Source organism: Populus nigra, chromosome 9 (genome assembly GCF_951802175.1).
Source record: "Populus nigra chromosome 9, ddPopNigr1.1, whole genome shotgun sequence".
Lineage (NCBI taxonomy): Eukaryota > Viridiplantae > Streptophyta > Magnoliopsida > Malpighiales > Salicaceae > Populus > Populus nigra.
This window is the reverse complement of record NC_084860.1, coordinates 11,394,280-11,417,244: the sequence shown is the minus strand read 5'-3', so window position 1 is coordinate 11,417,244 and position 22,965 is coordinate 11,394,280. Positions and strand designations below refer to the sequence as shown.

At 36.3% G+C, this 22,965-nt stretch overlaps 1 protein-coding gene across 1 annotated transcript in view; it reads right to left on the bottom strand.

Moving 5' to 3' along the window:
* Positions 1-8,955: 8,955 nt before the first annotated feature.
* The window catches only part of LOC133703812 (cytochrome P450 72A397-like), a 31,213-nt gene continuing 17,203 nt past the window's right edge, over positions 8,956-22,965 (bottom strand). Inside the window, exons 3-5 of the mRNA XM_062128500.1 lie at positions 10,564-10,814; positions 10,038-10,425; positions 8,956-9,615 (exon numbers count right to left, since the gene is read on the bottom strand). Of these exons, the coding sequence (XP_061984484.1) occupies positions 9,190-9,615; positions 10,038-10,425; positions 10,564-10,814 (1,065 nt within the window). The 3' untranslated portion in view covers positions 8,956-9,189. The remainder of the gene's footprint in view (positions 9,616-10,037; positions 10,426-10,563; positions 10,815-22,965) is intronic.

Here is a 22,965-nt window from a genome sequence, read left to right as displayed (position 1 = left end):
AACAACCCATCATCACAAGGTCCCTTAATTCTAGACCTTATATCAAACCTCATAATTCCACACCTCATACAACCCACACAATATATATATATATATACACACACACACACACACACACAACACATCATCACATGATCCCTACCCATAATCATAAGGTCCCTTAATTTTGGACCTTATATCAAACCTTATAATTCAATATAAGGTCCGGATATAAGGTCCAGAATTAAGGGACCTTATGATGATGGGTTGTGTGTGTGTGTGTGTGTGTGTGTGTGTATCCTACGAGTAGTTCAATATGAACATAGTCCAACGCATTATATCATAAAATTTAAAGGAAAAGGAATACTAACATGCAAAGAAAGTATTTACAATATAAGAAGTGTTCTTAAATATTTCAAAAAAGTTAATTACAAGATAACTAAAATACTACATGCTAAGCTGAACCTTTATAAATACATCAAGGTTTGCACAAAAGTATACTACATAAACACGTTAATTCCTTTTTATTTTAAGTTAAATATTTACATAAGTTTCACAAAGTAGAGTCCTAAACTAATGATCTTCTTGAATGTTTGATGAACCTGTTACATAAATAAACATACCATTATCTTGATAAAGAATATATGTATGCTCATGTAATGAATACGAATGAAGTATTAACTTTCTATCGACTCCATGAGAATTCTAACAAAGAATTTATATTTTGCTTGTAAATCTTTTAAACCCAATTAACACTCATTTGTATATTCTTAATTGAATAATCTTATTTACTTGCATAAACTGGGTGGCCTTGCAAGGTTTAATCGTGTAAATCATATCCCAGCAATACTATCATAGATACCATTAGCCAAAGCAAATCGTGTAAATCATATCCCAACAATCCTATCATGGATGCCATTAGTCGAAGCTAATCTTGTAAATACACTAGGCTTTATTTACATTGAACACGATATTTATTATAATTGCATTCACCAGAAGGATTCTGAATTGTATAAGTGCAAATAGAAGGGAAAATCACGCACCTGTTTCGCTTGTCTCGTGACCTTCCCTAACAGAAGATCCAATCATGGTTGCTCCTCTTGAATCACAAGGAAGTTTTTTTGTTGTTTTGGTTATGATTCTTTCAAGCCGATATTATAGAGAATTCATATTCATCCATTACTCATATGTTACTTTCTATGCATGTTCATTTCCTCATAATAACATACATATATATATATATATATATCATGTATATTTTCGGAGTTAATATCTCAATATACAAGTGTTCGTATGACTCAATTCCTTTATATTCTTATTTATAGTATTCACGTGAAAGTCTACTGTTACTGTCTAACTTTGAACTGTTACTGTCAAATTTCCAACTGTTACTGTTTGACTTTTCCAACTGTTACTGTTTGACTTTTCCAACCGTTACTATCTAACTTTGAACTGTTACTATTTGACTTTTCCAACTGTTACTGTCTGATTTTGAACTGTTACTGTTTGACTTTTCCAACTGTTACTATTTGACTTTTCCAACCGTTATTGTCTGACTTTGAACTATTATTGTTTGACTTTTCCAACCGTTACTGTCTGACTTTGAACTGTTACTGTTTGACTTTTCCAACTGTTACTGTCTGATTTTGAACTGTTACTGTTTGACTTTTTCAACCGTTACTGTCTGACTTTGAACTGTTACTGTTTGACTTTTCCAACCGTTACTGTCTGACTTTGAACTGTTACTGTTTGACTTTTCCAACCGTTACTGTCTGACTTTGAACTGTTACTGTTTGACTTTGAACTGTTAGTGTTTGACTTTGAACTGTTACTGTCCAATTTCCAACTGTTACTGTCTAAACACTCATCAGATTTTTAACTATATCTAAAGTTCTAAAACTCTATTTTAACTAAGATTGATCTCGTTGGAAAGCTAAGACACGAGGCTACTAGTTCTATGAGGGAGGAGAACCCAATTTTGCCTCCAAGATAGTCAAAATTATTCATTTACTAATTAGTCCTACTACCCTACATAATCAGTCACAACTCTGAGGGAAGAGAACCCAATAAGTACTTTTTCCCCAATTTATGTCTAAGAACCCTAACCTATGATTCAATATCAAGGCATCAATTCTTTATTGAATTTAAAAATGAATTTTTTTTAAGATCATGTTTAGAATACCTTATCGGATACAAATTAAGATTTTGATCTTCAACCAGTTGAAGATTCTCAACTCCCTCTTTTCTTTTCTTCTTGTTCAATTTCCCTCCTGTCTTTTCTTCTTGTTCAATTTCTTGGTAATCCTTTGCTCTCAAGTGTTTATTCCATCTTTAAGCTCTTAATCTTGGATGGGTTCTTAAATTTTTAGTGTTTCTCCTTTGATTTCTCGAGAATGGGTATAAAACTCCTTATTTTCTCTCCTTATCGTTCCTACATATTTTTTTTGGTGAGGAGAGAGTATTTATACTCTATATTTTTCCTTATTTGCATTTAAACCCCCCCTTTTCCTTTAAGTGCATTATTCTCTTCAATTAAATCCAACCCTCAATAGTACCGGGCTTATTATAATGTCTCCAATTATTTCTGAATTTCTTTTTTTATTTAATCATATGCATGAATTTCTTCACTTTTATTTATTTATTATTTTTTCCCGAGGTTTATAGGGAATATGGGATGCACTCACGAAGATCAGTCATTTTTTCAGAGATATATGCTCCAGCAAGTTGAATGTTGGGCACATTGAGAGGCTTCAAACGAATATCGTTGAGACACTATGCAAACTTGAGATGATATTCCCTCCATCATTTTTTGACTTAATGGAGCATCTCTCTATACATCTATCGTTCGAGGCAAAAGTTAGAGGACCAGTCTAATATAGATGGATGTACCCATTCGAACGGTTAGATATTACAGTTGCAATGTAATTCATATATAAAAGTATTTTCTATGTTTTTCTTAATTGAAAATATTTGATTAATCTTAAGAAAAAGGTTAAGAACAAGATGCATATTGAGGCTTCGATATGTAAGGCCTATATTGTTGAGGAGATCTCAACATTTATCTCATACTATTTCGAACCTCATTTGAGAACGAGAATCAATCGCGTTCCACGGCATGATAATGGCGGTGAAGTGCCTTCCAATGGGAACTTGTCAATATTCTCCAATACTAGACGACCCACACCTAAAAATGTTGTAAGAGGAAGATATTTGTTGGAACTAAAGTTCAAACAAGCACACAACTATGTTCTATTTAACTGTAATGAGCTAAGACCTTTTATTCAGTAAGTTTATATATGTGTAATACTAATTAAACTTTGTTAGTAATATAGTGTTAATTATATATTGTAATATCATACACTCATTATCACTTGCAGGCAACATCGACAATATTTGCTCACCAATAACTCACAGCTAACCGAATCCCAAATCTTTCAATTACAAGATGAACAATTTTCCACGTGGTTCAGAACACATGTAAGCCCTATCACAAACTCATTCTAACATCCAAAATTACTGTACATATGCATGTCATTACGAGATTCTCATTCATTTACTATTTATTGATGTACATTACATACAAGGTTTATCAAATGGGAAGGAGTACATCTAAGCCATTGTCTTCACTAAACCTAGGGCCTGAAAGAAAATGTAAGTCCTACAACAGGTATTTTGTCAATGGATATGTTTTCTATACTGAAGAATACGGGCAAGGAAGAAAGACATACAACATCGGTGTTTGTGTTAAGAGATCCACTAGTAGTGAGTTAGAAGTTGATTACTATGGTAGATTAGAAGAGTTCGTCGAATTGTAATATCATAACGAGCAGAATAGAGTGTTTTTATTCAAATGCTATTAGTATAACACGACTAATAAAGGAATCAGAGTTGATCCGCACTAAGGTCTGGTTGAAATCAACTCAAAAGCTAGACTTCGCAACATAAACGATGTCTTTGTTTTCGCAAAGCAATGTCAACAAGTTTATTACACATACACCCCTTCATTTAGAAACGATCGATCAAGAGTGGTTTGGTTGTCCGTTTTAAAAACGAAACCTCGAGGTCATGTCAAGGTTGTTCAGGATAAGAACGAAGACACAAGTGTGCGAGTTCAAAAATAATTACTTGAAATGCCACAATCACCGATGACAATGCCGACAGATTCAAGTCCATCGGCATTACACGGAGAGTTCAAAAATAATTACTTGAAATGCAACAATTACCGACATGTATACCGACAGATTTACGTTCGTCGGTAAGTTGTAGGCGAGTCAATGTTACTGACAAAATTACCGACGGACTGTGTGAATTCCAAAGGGTGGTGCATTAAATGCATCTTTGACCACGTCATCTTGCCGACAGAATTACCAACGAACCACGAAAAATATGGAGGGTCATTAAAAATTTTAGTGCCAAATTCAAAAATTACTGACGGATTTTTGACACTTCACCGATGGAATAAATTAAAATAATAATTAATTTTATATCCGTCAATGAATCCGTCAGTAAAACTGCCCTATAAGTTCTAGGGACCGCCACTTTAGTTTATTTTTTCTTCTCCTGCGTTTTTCACCTTCAATTGTGATTTTTTTCCTCTCAATTCTTCAAAGCTTTCACCTACAATCTCTAGCAAGTTTTCTTGTGAATCTTCATCAGTTTAAAAGGTATGTGTTTCTTCTATTTCATTTTACTTTAAGGGTTCTTTTTTTAGCTATTTTTATTTTTGTTATGTGTTTTTATTTTGGTGTATTTTATTAAAGTAAGCATATTTCATTCCTAAAGTCTATAGTTTTTTTTTAATTTCTTGAATATTTTTTATTGTTGTATTGGCATAATTATTATTAGTTAATTTGTTGAATATTTATTGTTAATGTTTAATTTACCTTAGAATTAGTAATTGAATATGTTGGAATAATTATTAATTTTACTCTATTATTGCATGATTTGTGTTTAAGTTTTTCCATTTATTTTGATTGTTAGTCTAGAGTTTTTTTTGAATTTATTGTTTTGTTGTATTGGCATAATTATTGAATAATTTTTTGAATTGTAATTGTTAATGTTGAATTTACCTTAGTATTAGTAATTGAATATTTTGGAATAATTATTAATTTTACTCTATTATTGCATGATTTGTTTTTAATTTTTTCCATTTATTTTGATTGTTAGTCTAGAGTTGTTTTTTGAATTTATTGTTTTGTTGTATTGGCATAATTATTGAATAATTTTTTGAATTGTAATTGTTTATGTTGAAATTACCTTAGTATTAGTAATTGAATATTTTGGAATAATTATTAATTTTACTCTATTATTGCATGATTTATGTTTAATTTTTTCTATTAATTTTAATTGTTAGTCTAGAGTTTTTTTTATTGAATATATTTTATTGTTGTATTGGCATAATTATTGAATAATTTATTGAATTGTAATTCTTAATGTTGAATTTACCTTAGGATTAGTAATTGAATATGTTGAAATAATTAGTATAGATTAGGTCAACTAGTTGTGGCTATTGTTAATATGTGCAGGTTGTGGATTTGGGTAGTATCCAATATAGGGGAGGTGATGTCGAATTTTTTTTTAACATTTGAATTTAATTATATAATTATTTGTATAAAATTGTGTAGATGTGTAAAATAAAAACCAGAGATGGTCGCTCACGTATGGTCGCAGCTAGTTCGTCTAACAGCGAGGATGATATTTCCTTAGGTGCCTCTCAAGAAGAGGCACCTACACCACGTGCGCCATCAACCGATGATGCCTCTTCTAGCACTAGTTCACAGCGCAGAGGCAGCGCGCCATCAACCTTTCAATGTAAATTTGTTAAGGTTTTAGTTTTTTTTTTTAAAAAATTACAACATAATTTATGAACTAATTCACTATTGAATTTATTTCATTTATTTTCAAGTTCACAAACATTGAGGCCGCCCGAGTAATATCATCGGCGTTTAAATCGTCGATGGAGATTCCATTGTTTCAATGGAGTCAGATATCCAAGCATCCTGAATAGATGCCTCAAATCAATGCATGGTTTGACAGATTTTAGGTTGGTGTTAATTTATAATTTTCAGCTTATTTCTAATAAATTATTTATATAATTGTAAATAAATTATTATTTTAATTTAAAATTAATTATTTATATACAGGATAAATTTTGCTGGGACAGTGAGCATAACACTGTTGCGAGGAGGGTGTGAGAAAATCACGCGACAACTAGGTAACATCGAAAACGATACAAGATTTTTTTAGACAAAAATTTATGTTTCGAAATGTAATTTTTGGTTGCGTGAAGTAGGTTGCGTGATTTTTGGTATGAAACACAAAAAAAGGCAAAAAAACCATGAGAGATAGTGTTTCCAAGGCTGGAACGAAGTTGCGGTTTGGAGGGATTTCAAACCGATATACATTCCAGAAGATATATGGCCGCACTATCTTGAGCACGTGACGTCTGAGCGGTTCACACGACGCTCACGTCGGACCTTGTAAGTATGACGAGTTCAAAACCTTATCTTGGAAATGATTATCTGCATATTGATGATGGTAAGGGTCTTTTTATCTCAAATATTGCTCACTCTAAAATTCGCTGACCAAACCGCATGTTTACTTTATCCAATATTTTACATGTTCCTGCCATTCAAAAACCCCTGCTATCTGTTCAAAAATTTTATCTTGAGACGTATTTTTTGAATTTCATTTCTCTCTATTTTATGTTAAGGATCTCATGACAAAGAAAGTTCTTCTTTCCGGTCAGAATAGAGATGGTCTTTATGTTTTGTCTGCGTCGTCCGCAACATCGTTGCCTCAATCTTTCTCCTCTACCTGTCTATCTACATAAGCCTCTTCCTCCAGCCTCGTTTGGTTACTCTTGATCCAAGCTTCGGGTGGAACCTCCATCTTCAGCTTGACGGGATGTATTAAGGAAAGAGACCCTATATATGTAAACACTCTTATATAGGAATAGTTATCATATATAATACATTCCACCATTATATTGTACAAAACCCTACAAGTATAAATACAAAGGATGGCTGGCTGCTCCCTTAAGCACCACCATAGTTAATACAAAACAATCTCGTAATTAACTTAACTGTTGGAGTAGATAAAATAAATAAATAAATAAATGGTCATTAGAATCTCAGCATGAAGAGCCATTTATAAGTTAGATGATATTTTCAATTTTTTCCCTGTAGAACCAGTCCAAGGCTGAAGAGAGAAGGGTTCTAATAGATAGATGACCAATAGGCTCGCATATTAGTTAGACCTTGTCAACCTAGGTGTGAGATGAAATTATTATTTTTTGAAGCCAACTTTGATTATTGGACTTGTTCGTTGCCCTAGAATCCTATTTCCCTTAAGAACAGCAACTGAATTTATCTATTATTCTTCTAATCAGGGATGTTGAATGGGCTTGTGCACTGTATTGTATGAAGATCCAATGAAATATGTATCCTTTCTTTCTTAAAAGCCTATAAACTTGTGAGAATCTGAAGAGATACATCACTTTATCAGAGAGTATGTCATAGATGAGTGAGATCTTAAGCCATACATCACTACTTATCAGTCAGGATGTCATAGATGAGTGATAGCTGAAGCCTTCTTTCAATGTAAATCACTATGCTAGAGCCTATTGACTGGAGATGAGCTTGAATATGCACATCCAAAGTGATGTCATACACTACTTTCACTGTTAAAATAATTGCTCCCTAATCAGAGATTAAAAACTGAAGGAAATATACTAATAATTAAGTAATCACTGGTACTGACTGTGCCATCATCGGATCTCATACTTATCACATCAAGTAGAGTAGCAAAACTGAAATATCTATTACACACTTTATTGCATTTTCATCAAGTAGAGTAGCAAATCTTGAAAATATTGAAGTCATTAAGCTTATCAGCTCGGTAGGTCTGCAACTCAATTCTGTATATCCGAGTATATATAGTCCAGTGTCTGATATAACCTTGGAGTTTTTGCACTATATATGCTATATATTATCTAATTTTAAAAATTTGTAAATGAAGTTGATTTACAATTATACTCGCTCAATGGCAGTTTATTAAGGATTTTGCAAGTGGTGAAATAGAGCAGGAATCTAGCTTGTTCGACTGTGATCTTGAGCTTACTGCAAGACAGCCTCCTTAATTGCTGCTAGTACCAAAGGAGCTGCTATTTTTAGTGGGGTGGAGGGTAATGCATGCGTGCTAATGTATGAATACGGTAAGAATCTTGGTCTATGCTTCCAAGTTGCGGATGACATATTAGATTTTACACAGTCAGCAGAGCTGCCGGGCAAGCCAGCTGGCAGTGACCTGGCAAAGGGGAACCTGACTGCTCCAGTAATATTTGCTCTAGAGAAATCACCAAAACTAAGAGAAATAACCGAGTTCCGTGAGAGTGGTTCTCTTGATGAAGCTACTGCGTTGGTTATGGACTGTGGTGGCATTGAAAGGGCACAGGAATTGGCAAAAGAGAGAGCTGATCTTGCAATTCAGAATCTCAGATGTCTTCCTCGGGGATCCTATGAACCAGCTCTCGAGGAAATGGTGCTGTGCAATCTCGAACGGGTTCATTAGTACAATACATCTTGTTGTACAAGTTATTCGTTGATCAAAAAACAATAATTTACAACAAGTGCGGAGCCATATAGCGAAAAATACTAAGCAACAAGCCTCTATGGGTGCCAGGATTATTTTCTGCATTTCAGACAAGCCCTGCAGAAGAGAAGCTGCTGGAGACTCATTCTGTATTTCTTCCAAGCCATTGAGCTGTGATGTCAGCTAATTATACATATATTCAGTTACTACCCTTCTTGCGATTAGTTTAACTGAGCCAGTAATTTAGTAAGCGAGCGAAATATAAAAATTGTACTGTTTTTTACATTTGACCATATAAACTGATACGATCATTACTTTAGTTTCAGTTACATGTATTTTCTTACACTAGCTATCTAACCCTAAACACTTGGTAGGAGAGAGAGAGAAAAACTAATACTAGCGACAATTCAATTATTATATGCCATTACATGTCATGTTATGTGGGAAAGAACACAATAACATCCAAAGATCATTACTTTAGTTAATATTATGTGGGAAAGAACTATAATGTTGTGATTAATATGACAAATATGTCATTGGACATGATAACATAATAACATAATTTGTACATAATATTATAAACTAGAGGATAACTCTTACCCGTCACATATAAACATTTTAGAGTTTACGTAATATCATTGGAGCACCGTGCTGTGGCTGAAGAGTTATGACTGTGCGAGGAGCATGAATATACGACGGGGAGAGCTCAAAAGAGTAGCGCTGTAAAACCATTGCCAAAGCCATTTTTGCTTCAATCAAAGCAAAGTTTTGTCCAACGCATATTCGAGGACCCCATCCAAATGGAAGGAATGAGACCTGACTCTTTGTTGCCTTTGAAACACCTTCAGCAAACCTCTCTGGTTTGAACTCAGAGGCATCATCACCCCATAGTTCATGATCTTGGTGAAGGAGGATTGTTGGCACCGAGATCTGCACTCCGGCAGGTAATAGCAAATTTCCAAGCTTTATTTCTTCATGAACATCTCGATTAAGCATAATTACCGGCGGGTATAACCTAAGAACTTCATACAAAATCATGGTAACCTGTAACATGCATCAAAAGAGAAAATCATACTACATGGTAAGAATCCATCAGAAAGGTGCATGCGATCCACTTAGATAAAATAAAATATCGCATATATAGAGATCATTTACATGCCATTTCAACTTACTAAATTGAGAATTTTTATGTTGATCCAAGAACTAGTAAATCTCATTCTTAATGTATATAGATGTCACCTCCTAGCTTGCTTGCGTACTCATCTGTTGGTTGCTTTTCCCCGTCATTTTGGCTGATTAATATTTCAACGAAAGAAAACATGAACGTTTTTTTTCTGCTATCTTACTTTTTCTTCAAAGGATACCTAAGCTTGCATTTTAAATGCAAGAATGCTCCGTGTTCTTAACAATAAAGAAGACAATATTGATGTAGAAGAATTCAGTTGCAAATGCAGAGAAATACTCACAACTTTAAGGTGATTTAGCCCATCGAAATGTGGTGTTTTGTTACCAAAGACTTGCACAACCTCTTCTCTTGCGCGTGCTTGCCAATTCGGATACTGAGCCAATAAAACCATGGTCCAGGTAAGAAGAACTGAGGTTGTTTCATGTCCAGCAACGTAGAATATTTTACATTCGTCAATCACATCTTCAATGCTCATTCCGACGCTCTTGGTATTTCCATGCTCTTGTATTTCTCTAAAATTGGATTCCAGAAGTAAACCCAACAAGTCATTCTTTGCATCTTCACCAGCACTCATTGCTTGCTCTCTTTTGTTGATGAGAGCATTAAGAGAAGCTTTTATTTCTTTGTCAATAGCTTTTAGCCTTCTATTAGATGGGATCGGCAGAAACCTACATGCAATCCATGAACATGTTGTCAAGAGATTTGGATTTGTTCTGCTTCTTACTTTTAAGATATATCTCATTGAACAAGGACTAACTTGAAGGAACTGAATTGTAATGTCCAGCAAAAACAGAATAAAGAGTTACCTGTACCCTGGTATGACAATTGCTTTTATTATAAAATGAACTGTAAGATCGGTAAGTTCCTTGAGGAGGTCAAATATTCTTTTTCCTTCTTCGTAATTACTTCCAAACGACGTTCGAGAAATAGCATCACATGTTAAGCCTTGAAGATCAGGCCAGACATCCAATTCACATGATCCCTCGTCTACAGAGACCAGCTTCTCCCACTTGTTAATCATCCCACTACAACTCTCGTAAAACGCAGGTATCATAAGCTGTAACAAGCAAACAGAACATATCATCATCGAAAGTTTTATATTACAGCTATATGAGAGCACAACATGCATGCTACTCATTCAAGGCAATCGAATAGCATGGATGCTTATAGGCAAATAAGTTGAGACTATCATGATCACCTTTAAATATAAATCAACATTTAGAATCTGATTTTTGAATCATAAAATAATCAAGTTACCCCACACAACTACACAATTGTACCCTCACAACGAATAGGTTATATTATACACAACCTAAACTAATCACTATGCACCCATTTTACACCATCTAGATTATCACATGCAACCTATATACTATTATGTATCCAGTAATAAACACAGTCACAATTTACTCGTCTTTTTTTTTTCTTGTTCCTCCACGCACACAATACTATTGGTTTTCGAACATACTAGGTATTTTTAAAGCCTGTTTGGTATTATGATAGTGGTTGCTTTTTAAAATGTTTTTTTATTTGAAATACATCAAAATAATATTTTTTTATTTTCTAAAATTTATTTTGACATAAAAACAATCTAAAAACACCAAAAGATTAATTTAAAGTAAAACAATTAATTTTTTTAATTTTTTTCAAAAATATTTTAAAAACATAAAAATAAACATACGATACTAAGTCCTTTTATTTATATTTATACAACCTCTAGCCAACTAATAACAAGTTAAATATTGACTTGGAAACCAGTGTTTTCAACTGTTAGCAACTAGTACTGTTCTGTCCAGTAGGAAACCAACACTACCAAGAGATCAAATACGCATACATATTGAAAATTAATACCCACTTGGTCTGTTTTAAAAATATTATAACTCTCTAAAACTATAATTAATTAAGAAGTAATTAATTTTTATCTATATATTTTTCTCCCATTGATAGAAAACTAGGTTTGAGGCGAGAGCAGTCCACAAGAGCACTATAAAATGAAGTAAAATAAGAAAATCGGCTGAAACATTCGGCCATCACAGTGCAGCACTAACCAATGGAACATGGCGTTCTGATTCCCAATGATACCAATGGAAAATTAATTTGTTTTTGTATTCGTAAAAGATAATATCTTATCAATTAAAATAAACAGATGATAACAGAGTTTTGTTAGAGTTTGTTTCCAGTTGAACAAGTCTTTAGGACTTAACTGATTTCTAGTCTTGAATAAATCCTATTGTTTAGGATTCTGTTATTCTATTATTATTTCTATTATTAGCTTCTGTTTTCAATCTTTGTAAAGGCTATATATATGCTCTTCAGTTACGTTAATAATTACACAAAACATTTCTTCCTTTCTCTTATATCATTTCTCAGCAAACACCAAAATATACTTAACATTTTGGTATCAGAGCTTGACGATAGCATCAGAGATGTCAACAGAAGGAGGAGGTTTTGTGCAGCCTTCAATTCCAAGATTGGACGGACACTATGATCATTGGTGTATGCTCATGGAGAACTTTCTCCGTTCAAAAGAATATTGGAGTTTAATTGAGGATGGGATTCCTACAGTGATTGAAGGAGTCCAGCCTACTCCAGCTCAGTTGAAGGCTATTGAAGATGCAAAGCTGAAGGATCTTAAGGCAAAGAACTATCTTTTCCAGAGTATTGATCGATCAGTTTTAGAGACAATCTTAAACAAAGATTCTGCCAAGAGCATTTGGGATTCTTTGAAAACGAAGTATCAAGGCACAGCACGGGTGCAACGTGCACAAAGACAAGCTCTTCAGAAGGAGTTTGAGTTGTTAAACATGAAGGCAGGTGAGTCTATAACTGCTTATTTTGCTCGTACTATGACTGTTGTGAACAAGATGAGGACAAATGGTACAAAGAATTTGACTGATTTAACAATCATTGAGAAAATCCTGCGCTCCATGACATCCAAATTTGATTACGTAGTCTGTTCTATCGAAGAATCAAAAGACCTTGATGTTATTTCCATAGATGAATTGCAAAGCAGTTTGGTGGTTCATGAACAACGTATGAATGTTCATATCATGGAGGAGCATGCGTTAAAGGTAACAACAGGAGAATCATCAGGTTGGCGAGGAGGAATTCGAGGATCAAGCAGGGGCAGAGGCAGAGGCCGAGGAGGAGGTGGAAGACGTTATCTTGACAAATCCACTATTGAGTGTTATTACTGTCACAGATTAGGACACTTTGCATATGAGTGTCCAAGGAAGGAGAGTGAAGGAGTGGCACATTATGCAGAAGGGGGAGAAGAAATGCTATTAATGGCGTATATAAATGAGAAGGCAACAAGCATGGAGGAGTTATGGTTTCTTGACTCAGGATGCAGCAACCACATGTGTGGTAAGAAGGAGTTATTTTCTGATTTTGATGCCAGCTTTAGAGAAACAGTAAAACTGGGAGATAATTCTAAAATGCTTGTTACTGGAAAAGGAAATATCAGAATGTTCGTGAATGGTTTTGTACAAATCAATACAAATGTTTTTTACGTCCCAGGCTTGCAAAACAGTTTATTGAGCATGGGACAATTAGCTGAGAAAGGTCTTGCTATCCTTATTCAAAAGGAAACATGCAAGATATATCATTCTGAAAAAGGCTTGATCATTGAAATTACCATGTCTTCAAACCGAATGTTCAAGTTATTTGCTCAGGTGCAGCTTAAGGAATGTAGTGAGCAGGTGTGTTTTAACTCACTATCCAAGAAGTCCAGCGAGCAGGTGCAGCTTAAGAAGTCCAGCAAGCACGAGCAGCCTAAGGAGTCCAGCGAACAGGAGCAGGTGTGTCTTAAATCTTCATCAGAGGAGAATGCTATGCTGTGGCATAACAGATATGGACATCTTAGTTTCACGGGATTAAATCTTCTTCAACAAAAAGAGATCGTGATCGGCCTGCCAAATTTAATTGCACCATCAACAGTGTGTGGAGACTGTTTGACAGGAAAACAACAGAGAAATTCTTTTCCAAAAGAATCTACATGGCGAGCTACTCAGGTTCTTCAACTTATACATTCTGACATTTGTGGTCCTATTACTCCTGTTTCAAATAGCAACAAGAGATATATAATCACATTTATTGACGATTATAGTCGTAAAGTTTGGGCCTATTTTCTTGTGACAAAATCTAAAGCCTTTACAGTTTTCAAAATGTTTAAGAATCACGTTGAAAAGGAGACTGGCTTATGCATTCACAGTCTTCGTACTGATCGTGGAGGTGAATTCTTATCACAAGAATTTGCAGTCTTTTGTGATGAGCATGGCATACGTCGTCAACTTACAGCTGCCTACTCTCCTCAGCAAAACGGCGTCTCAAAAAGGAAAAATCGCACCATCATGAACATGGTCCGCAGCATGCTGTCAGTAAAGAAGATACCAAAGAAATTTTGGCCAGAAGCTGTAAATTGGACTGTTCATGTTTTGAACAGAAGTCCAACATTTGCAGTTAACAACAAGACCCCAGAAGAAGCCTGGAGTGGCATCAAACCGTCAGTCCATCACTTTAGAGTCTTCGGTTGCATAGCTTATGCTCATGTCCCTGACTGCAAGAGAAGCAAGCTGGATGATAAAAGTGTCAAATGTGTTTTACTTGGCATCAGCAGAGAATCAAAGGCATATCGCCTATATGATCCCATTTCACAGAAAATTATCGTGAGCAGGGATGTGATATTTGATGAAAACAGTAGTTGGGATTGGAGTAAGAGTTCAGTTGCTGCTGATACTATTGCTCTGGAATGGGAAAACACTGATCAACATGAAGAATTTTTTGCAACTGGTGATAGGGCAGATGATGCAAATAATGACATTGCAGCAGTGGTTTCAGTTGCAGCACCAGACTTTGCAGTAGCAGATGAAGCAAACAATGACTTTGCAGCAGATCACAGGGCAGACAGTGCACACCTTGATCCACATGCTGATCCAGAAAAGAGCATTGATCGCAGAGATCTCTCGAATACACGTAGCAGACCTGAAAAGGGAACATAGACGACCTTTGTGGATGAGGGACTATGTCAGTGGGGAAGATTTATCTGAGGAAGATTCTTATATGGTCATGATGCGTTAAAGGTAACAACAGGAGAATCATCAGGTTGGCGAGGAGGAATTCGAGGATCAAGCAGGGGCAGAGGCAGAGGCCGAGGAGGAGGTGGAAGACGTTATCTTGACAAATCCACTATTGAGTGTTATTACTGTCACAGATTAGGACACTTTGCATATGAGTGTCCAAGGAAGGAGAGTGAAAAATCATCCACTGCTTTTGAGCTGCTAAAGAGATTACTAAACGAACTGTATCCATACGTGCTACTGGGGCAAACACTTCTATATAATCAATTCCATGCTCCTGAGTGTTGTAGCCTTTTGCAACTAACCGGGCTTTGTGTTTATCTATCCCACCATTCTCGTTGAACTTTGTCTTATACACCCATTTCACCCCAACCTTTTTGGCATCAGTAGGCAAACATGTTAACTCCCAAGTGTCATTGCGTTCAATTGCATCTATTTCTGCATCCATGGCCATTCTCCACTTAGCATCTTTCACTGCTTCATAAAAGAACACAGGATCATCGGCAGCAGCAAACATGACCATATAAGAATCTTCCTCAGATAAATCTTCCCCACTGACATAGTCCCTCATCCACAAAGGTCGTCTATGTTCCCTTTCAGGTCTGCTACGTGTATTCGAGAGATCTCTGCGATCAATGCTCTCTTCTGGATCAGCATGTGGATCAAGGTGTGCACTGTCTGCCCTGTGATCTGCTGCAAAGTCATTGTTTAGTAATCTCTTTAGTAGCTCAAAAGCAGTGGATGATTTTTCAACTTGATGTTAAGTCGGCTTTCTTGCATGGAGATCTTTCTGAAGATGTTTTTGTTGAGCAACCTCCAGGCTATGAGAAGAAAGGTAATGAGCACAAAGTATACAAATTGAAAAAGGCACTGTATGGTTTGAAACAGGCTCCCCGAGCGTGGTACAGTCGCATCGAGTCTTATTTTGCGAAGGAAGGTTTTGAGAAGTGTCCATATGAGCATAGTTTGTTCATCAAAATGCATGAAGGAGGTAAACTTTTAATTGTTTGTCTCTATGTAGATGATTTAATCTTCACCGGCAATGATGAACACATGTTTACTGATTTTAAAAAAATCCATGATGCATGAGTTTGATATGACTGATCTAGGAAGAATGAGGTATTTTTTGGGTATAGAAGTTTTGCAAGAACAGGAGGGCATTTTCATTCATCAAAGAAAGTATGCGAATGAGGTGTTGCAAAGGTTCGGTATGGATAAGTGCAATCCTGTGCTTAATCCAATTGTACCCGGTTCTAAACTGATGCAAGATACAGCTGGAGTAAAGTTAGATAGCAGCCACTACAAGCAAATTGTGGGTAGTTTAATGTATTTAACTACCACTCGACCTGATATTATGTTTGTAGTCAGTCTACTAAGTAGATATATGGATCACCCTACAGCACTTCATTTTGAGGCAGCCAAGAGAGTATTGAGATATTTGAAAGGAACTTGTGAGTTTGGAATATTTTATAGCAAGAGAGGAGAAGACAAATTAATTGCTTACACCGACAGTGATTATGCCGGGGATTTAAATGACAGAAAAAGTACTTCAGGCTACGTATTCATGTTCAATTCAGGTGCAGTATCTTGGTCATCCAAGAAGCAACCAATAGTTACATTGTCCACCACTGAAGCTGAATTTGTTGCTGCTGCTACATGTGCTTGTCAAGTGGTTTGGATGAGAAGAATTATGGGAAGCCTCAGTCTAATTCAAAGTGATGGCACAACTGTTTACTGTGACAATAGTTCAACTATTGAGCTGTCAAAGAATCCTGTTCTACATGGCCGAAGCAAACATATAGACATCAGATTTCATTTCCTCCGTGAGCTCACTAAAGATGGTGTTGTTAAGATGGTTCACTGTAATACACAAGAGCAAATAGCAGACATAATGACCAAGCCTTTGAAACTGGATGTGTTCATAAAATTAAGAAGTCTGATGGGGGTCTGCACATTTCCAGGCGTAAACTAAGTGCTTTTACTAGCACATAGTTTAAGAGAGGATGTTAGAATTTGTTTCCAGTTGAACAAGTCTTTAGGACTTAGCTGATTTCTAGTCTTGAATAAATCCTATTGTTTAGGATTCTGTTATTCTGTTATTCTGTTATTATTTCTATTATTAGCTTCTGTTTTCAATCTTTGTAAAGGCTATATATATGGTCTTCAGTTACGTTAATAATTACACAAAACATTTCTTCCTTTCTCTTATATCATTTCTCAGCAAACACCAAAATATACTTAACAAGTTTTACTGAGAAACGGTCAACAAAAGTTGTTCGACATAAATAAAATTCATCATGATCAACTGGTTTTAATTTCTCAATCATTGGCGCCTTATAGAAAACAAAAGGTCTTAATAAATCGGAGAAATATTTAAGTAGCAAGAAAAATCATCTTTTCTACGAGAGAGATAATAAAGGGTTGCGTGTTGAAATACCATAATCCTTGACCAGTTGATGGAGGAAGGGCATGACACGAGGTAGAAGAGCGTCTGATAAACCAATGGGTTTGGTCCTTGCTTCCTTCAACATATCTGATTTTTCTTTCCAGTCTCCAAACAAAAGCCGGTAAGGCTTGCCTGCAAAACCTTGTTGTCTCAAGCACCTCTCGACCTTCTTCGGACGAAACCAAACCCAGTTCAAAACTCTCCATGCCCATCTTAGCACTGCAACATAAACAATGGAGACTAGAATTGAAGTGACTGTTATTGTCATTTTTACACGAAGAAATAAATCCAGAAATGGATCAGAGGCGAAGACTTTGGGCAGGTGATGTGCGCAGAGACCAATTAAATATTATTGCCTTCAAACATTTCTTTCCAAGCAAGTTTCAATGATCCTAGAAGCGGGTGGGTGATATTTTTTTATTGTGTGTGGCAGAAAAGCCAATTCTGAATGGCCATCTCAATATCATTAATTCATGAGAATAAACAAATTAGAATCTCAGCATAAACTAATATTCCTTTTCCTTATCATTAATTCATGCAACATAACTAATATTCCTTTTGTTTGGATTCTTTACAGTTGTAGTCATTAAATTAATTAATAAACGAGAATAAACAAATTGTTGGTTGGTATTAAGGAAAGAGACCCTATATATGTAAATACTCTTATATAGGAATAGTTATCATATGTAACACATTCCACCATTATATTGTACACAACCCTACAAGTATAAATATAAAGGATGGCTGCTTCCCTTGAGCACCACCACAGTTAATGCAAAACAATCTCTTAATTAATTTAACTTGGTATCAGAGCTGCGGTTATCGTTCAGCAGCCTTCTTCCGCAACAGCTGCATCTCTCCTGCATAATTGTTTTAGGAGTCTAAAAATTCTTCTACATAATCATTCAACCAGCAGTTGTTCTTCATTCATCTATTATATTCGCTAGCAACAACTTCTTCTTAGTAGAGATCATTCATCTTCTTCCTCTGTTACTTCTCATCAAGCATCCAGGAAATCAAAACTGCAACTTCTCCTCCCTAGCAACATGGACAATCAAGAACTTCAATAGTCTGCTGCCGCTGCATCAACTCTTCAATCTTCTTTCTCCCCTGTGGCGCAATCAGTTATGTATGGCGCATCCCCTACTGCCTCCATTATCCCTCTTCCTAACACACACCAGGTAGTCTCTTTAAAACTCTCCAACCATAATTTCCTACATTGGAGGATGCAGATAAAACCGTTTCTCTTGGGCCAAGGAGTGTATTCCTTTGTTGATGGCACATCACCATGTCCCCCTTCACATTTGGCATCTGCTGAGACATCTACACTCTCTGTCAACCCTGCATATTTGTCATGGCAGTAGCAAGATCACTTAATCATGAATGCCCTTCTATCTTCTCTCTCGGAGGAAGTTCTACACTTGGTTGTGGATTGTAACACCTCCCATGCCATCTGGACAACGCTGGAAATAGCTCTTGCCTCTCCCTTAAATTCCAAGATTATGCAGCTCCATGGCTCATTCCAGGATTTACAATAGAATGATGATTCTACCAGCATTTACTTGCAGAAGGCAAAGGCCTTGTTTGATGAACTTGCTGCCGTTAGTAGACCAATCTCCTTGGCAGAATTCAATTTGTATGTATTTCGAGGGTTACGCAGTGAGTTTAAGGATCTTGTCACCAGCTTGTCCACTAAGGATGCTCCCAGCACCTACATCAATCTCCATAGCAGCCTTCTTACATATGAGTTTCTTCACAAAGCCTCTCTCCAGCCATCTATAACAGCTCCTTTGTTACCAACTCCAACGCAGCAGCCAGCTGCGTTCTTTGTGCAGCATCAACTTGGTAGACGGGGTTGTTTTCGTCGGGGCTGGAGACCTAACAATCGCAACAATTATTATTGTGGCAATGGACCAGCTCACAGTTATGTTTCGGGTCAACAATCTAGCCTAAATGGAAACCGGTTCTCCTCTGGTCCTTCCTTATGGCCAACAGGCAGTTTTAGGCAGCAAGGAAATCGTTTCGGTGGTTATACTCGCAATATAAAATGTCAGTTGTGTTATGAATATAAGCATACTGCTCAATAGTGTTCTTAGTGGGCTACTCATCATATGTAAGCTAATGCTAATCTCGCATTTAATACGGCCTCTACCACTACTCCTGTTACTTGGTTTCCTGATACATGTGCAAATCATCATGTCACGTCTGACCTTGTAAGTATGACGAGTTCAGAACCTTATCTTGGAAATGATCATCTGCGTGTTGGTGATGGTAAGGGCCTTGGTATCTCAAATATTGCTCACTCTAAAATTCGCTCACCAAACCGCATGATTACTTTATCCAATATTTTACATGTTTGTGCCATTCAAAAACCTTTGCTATCTGTTCAAAAATTTTGTCTTGAGAATAACATCTTTTTTGAATTTCATTCCTCTCTATTTTATGTTAAGGTTAAGGATCTCATGACAAAGGAAGTTCTTCTTTTCGGTCAGAGTAAAGATGGTTTATATGTTTTGTCTGCGTTGTCCGCAACATCGTTGCCTCAAGCTTTCTGGGCATCGTCACTTTGGGCATCCTAGTCCATATATTTTGCATTTGTTAGTTAAAAATAAAAAAGTGTCATGTACGTCCACTCAGTTTAATTTTCATTATCCTGCGTGCCCTCTAGGCAAGTCATTACGTCTGACTCTAAAAACTATGGGTCATCAAACTCGAGCTCCTCTTGACTTGATTTTTAGTGATGTTTGGGGCCCATCCCCTATGTTGTCATCTGATGGTTTTTGCTATTTTGTTATTTTTGTGGATGCTCATACAAAATTTATATGGGTTTATCCTTTAGTTGCTAAGTCTGATGTTTTTGCAATTTTTCATCAGTTTCAGACGCTTGTGGAGCGCCAATTCTCCTTAAAAATTAAGTCTGTTCAAACCAATTGGGGTGGTGAATATCGAAAACTAAATACATATTTTAAAATGATTGTTATTCATCATCGTGTGATCTGCTCGCACACTTATGAACAAAATAGCATGGTTGAACGTTATCATAGACATATTGTTGAAACTGGACTTACTCTTCTTGGGCAGTGTCACGCTCCCCTTAAATATTGGAGTTATGCTTTTGAAATTTCTATTTATTTGATTAATCGCATGCCCACTCCAGTTCTTAATCATAAGACACCGTTTGAATGTCTTCTAAAATCAATTCCTGATTATGCGTTTCTTCGTACTTTCGGATGTCTATGTTTTCCTTTTCTTCGTCCATACAATGCTCACAAGTTAGATTTTTGGTCAACTCCTTGTGTTTTTCTAGACGGTATGCGCCCATATTGAGTCCTTCAACCACAAGTTCTTCCTCTATTTCCCCTCCTGGAATTAACGTATGTGTTGATCTGTCTAAATTCAATCTTCAGCATATACCTGCTGCTGTCTCCTCTCCATATCAACGGGCTTGCACCCATCATATGATGCTTCACCCGCGTCTAGAAAGAAATGCCAATCTTAGCATTGTGGCTGTCTCACGAGTCGCGACCTTACCTTAGAACGAACCATTGACATTTAAGGACGCCAAGAGGTATGTGACTTAGCACACTGCCATGTAGGAGGAGCTTGGGCACTTCACTCTAATCAGATTTGGTCGTTGGTGCCCCCCCATTCGTCTATGAATGTGATTGGTAGTAGATGAGTTTACAAGATTAGAAGACATGCTGATGTCAGGTCGCCTGATATAAAGTACGATTAGTTGCCCGCAGCTTCACTCAACAAGAAGGAATTGATTATTTGGAGACGTTTGGTCCAGAGATTAAGCCTACAACGGTTCGCCTTGTGCTCACTATTGCTATCTCATATGGTTGGATCATTCATCAGTTGGACCTTCATAATGCTTTCCTGAATGATATTCTTCAAGAAAAGGTATACATGGAGCAACAACCTGGGTTTGTTGATCTTGCACTCCCGTCTCATGTGTGTCGTTTCCATAAATCTTTGTATGGTTTGAAACAAGCCCCTCGCGCTTGGTACAACCCGTTGAGTGAGCTTTTACTCTCTATTGGATTTCAGGCATCCAAGGGTGATACTTCTCTGTTTATTCTCTCTCTCGATGGTGCCATGATTTACCTGCTTGTGTATGTTGATGATATTTTATTAACAGGGAGTAACTCAGCTGTGCTTTATAGATTGATTACTTTGCTGCAATCAGAATTTAAGCTTCGAGATTTGGGCTTTGTTCATTTCTTCTTGGGCATTGAAGTTAAATCTACTACTATGGGTATCTTATTAAGCCAACATAAATATGCCCTCGACATCATCCAACGCACAAGTATGACTTCGTGCAAACCAGTTGATACTCCTTTGTCTGCCTCCTCCAAATTAGGACTTGTACCGAGTACTCTTTACTCTGATCTCACACGGTATCAACAGATTTTTGGGGCATTACAATACCTTACCTTCACTAGACCTGATGTCTGGTATGCAGTTAACAAGGTATGTCAATTTATGGATGCCCCTACTGAAGATCATTGGTGTGCTATTAAACGAATCCTGCGTTACCTCTAGGCTACAGCAACTTATGGTCTGCACAGATGCTGATTGGGCTAACAGTATTGACGATCGAAAATCCACAGGTGGTCATCTTATGTACCTTGGCTCTACCCTTATTTCATGGAAATCTGGGAAACAACAAACTGTTGCGAGGTCCTCTATTGAAGCGGAATACAAAGCCTTAGCTTATAAAACTACTGAGATTTTGTGGATTCGCTCATTATTATCAGAACTTCGGGTCCCTTCTTCGACTGTTACCATGTTATGGTGTGATAATTTAGGGGCTACTTTCTTATCTGCAAATCCAGTGTTTCACGCTCGTACTAAACATGTTGAAGTTAATTATCACTTTGTCGGGATCATGTTACTAAGCAAGAAATTCAGGTACGGTTCATCTCTTTCAAAGATCAACTAGCTGATGTCCTTACCAAGCCTCTTCCTCCAGCCTCGTTTGCTTACTTTCCATCCAAGCTTCGGGTGGAATCTCCACCTTCAGCTTGATAGGGTGTATTAAGGAAAGAGACCCTATATATGTAAATACTCTTATATAGAAATAGTTATCATATGTAATACATTCTACCATTATATTGTACACAACCCTACAAGTATAAATACAAAGATGGTTGCTCCCCTTAATCACCACCACAGTTAATACAAATCAATCTCTTAATTAACTTAACTGTTAGAGTAGATAAAATAAATAAATAAATAAATGGTCATTAGAATCCCAGCATGAAGAGCCATTTATAAGTTAGATGATATTTTTATTTTTTTCCCTGTAGAACCAGTCCAAGGCTGAAGAGAGAAGGGTTCTAATAGATGGATGACCAACAGGCTCGCATATTAGTTAGACCTTGTCAACCTAGCTGTGAGATGAAAATTATGATTTTTTGAAGCCAACTTTGATTATTTGGACTCGTTCATTGCCCTAGAATCCTACTTCCCTTAAGAACAACAGCTGAATTTATCTATTATTCTTCCAAGCAGGGATTGTGAAGAAATATTTGGTTGAATAGCCATCGAAATGAAAATCTATATGTTTTTTATATTATAAAAATAACTTTTGATATGATTCATGATAAAGCACAAGTCAACGAACTAATACCTTCTATATGACATTAATGTGTTATGACTTTAATGTGTTATAACTA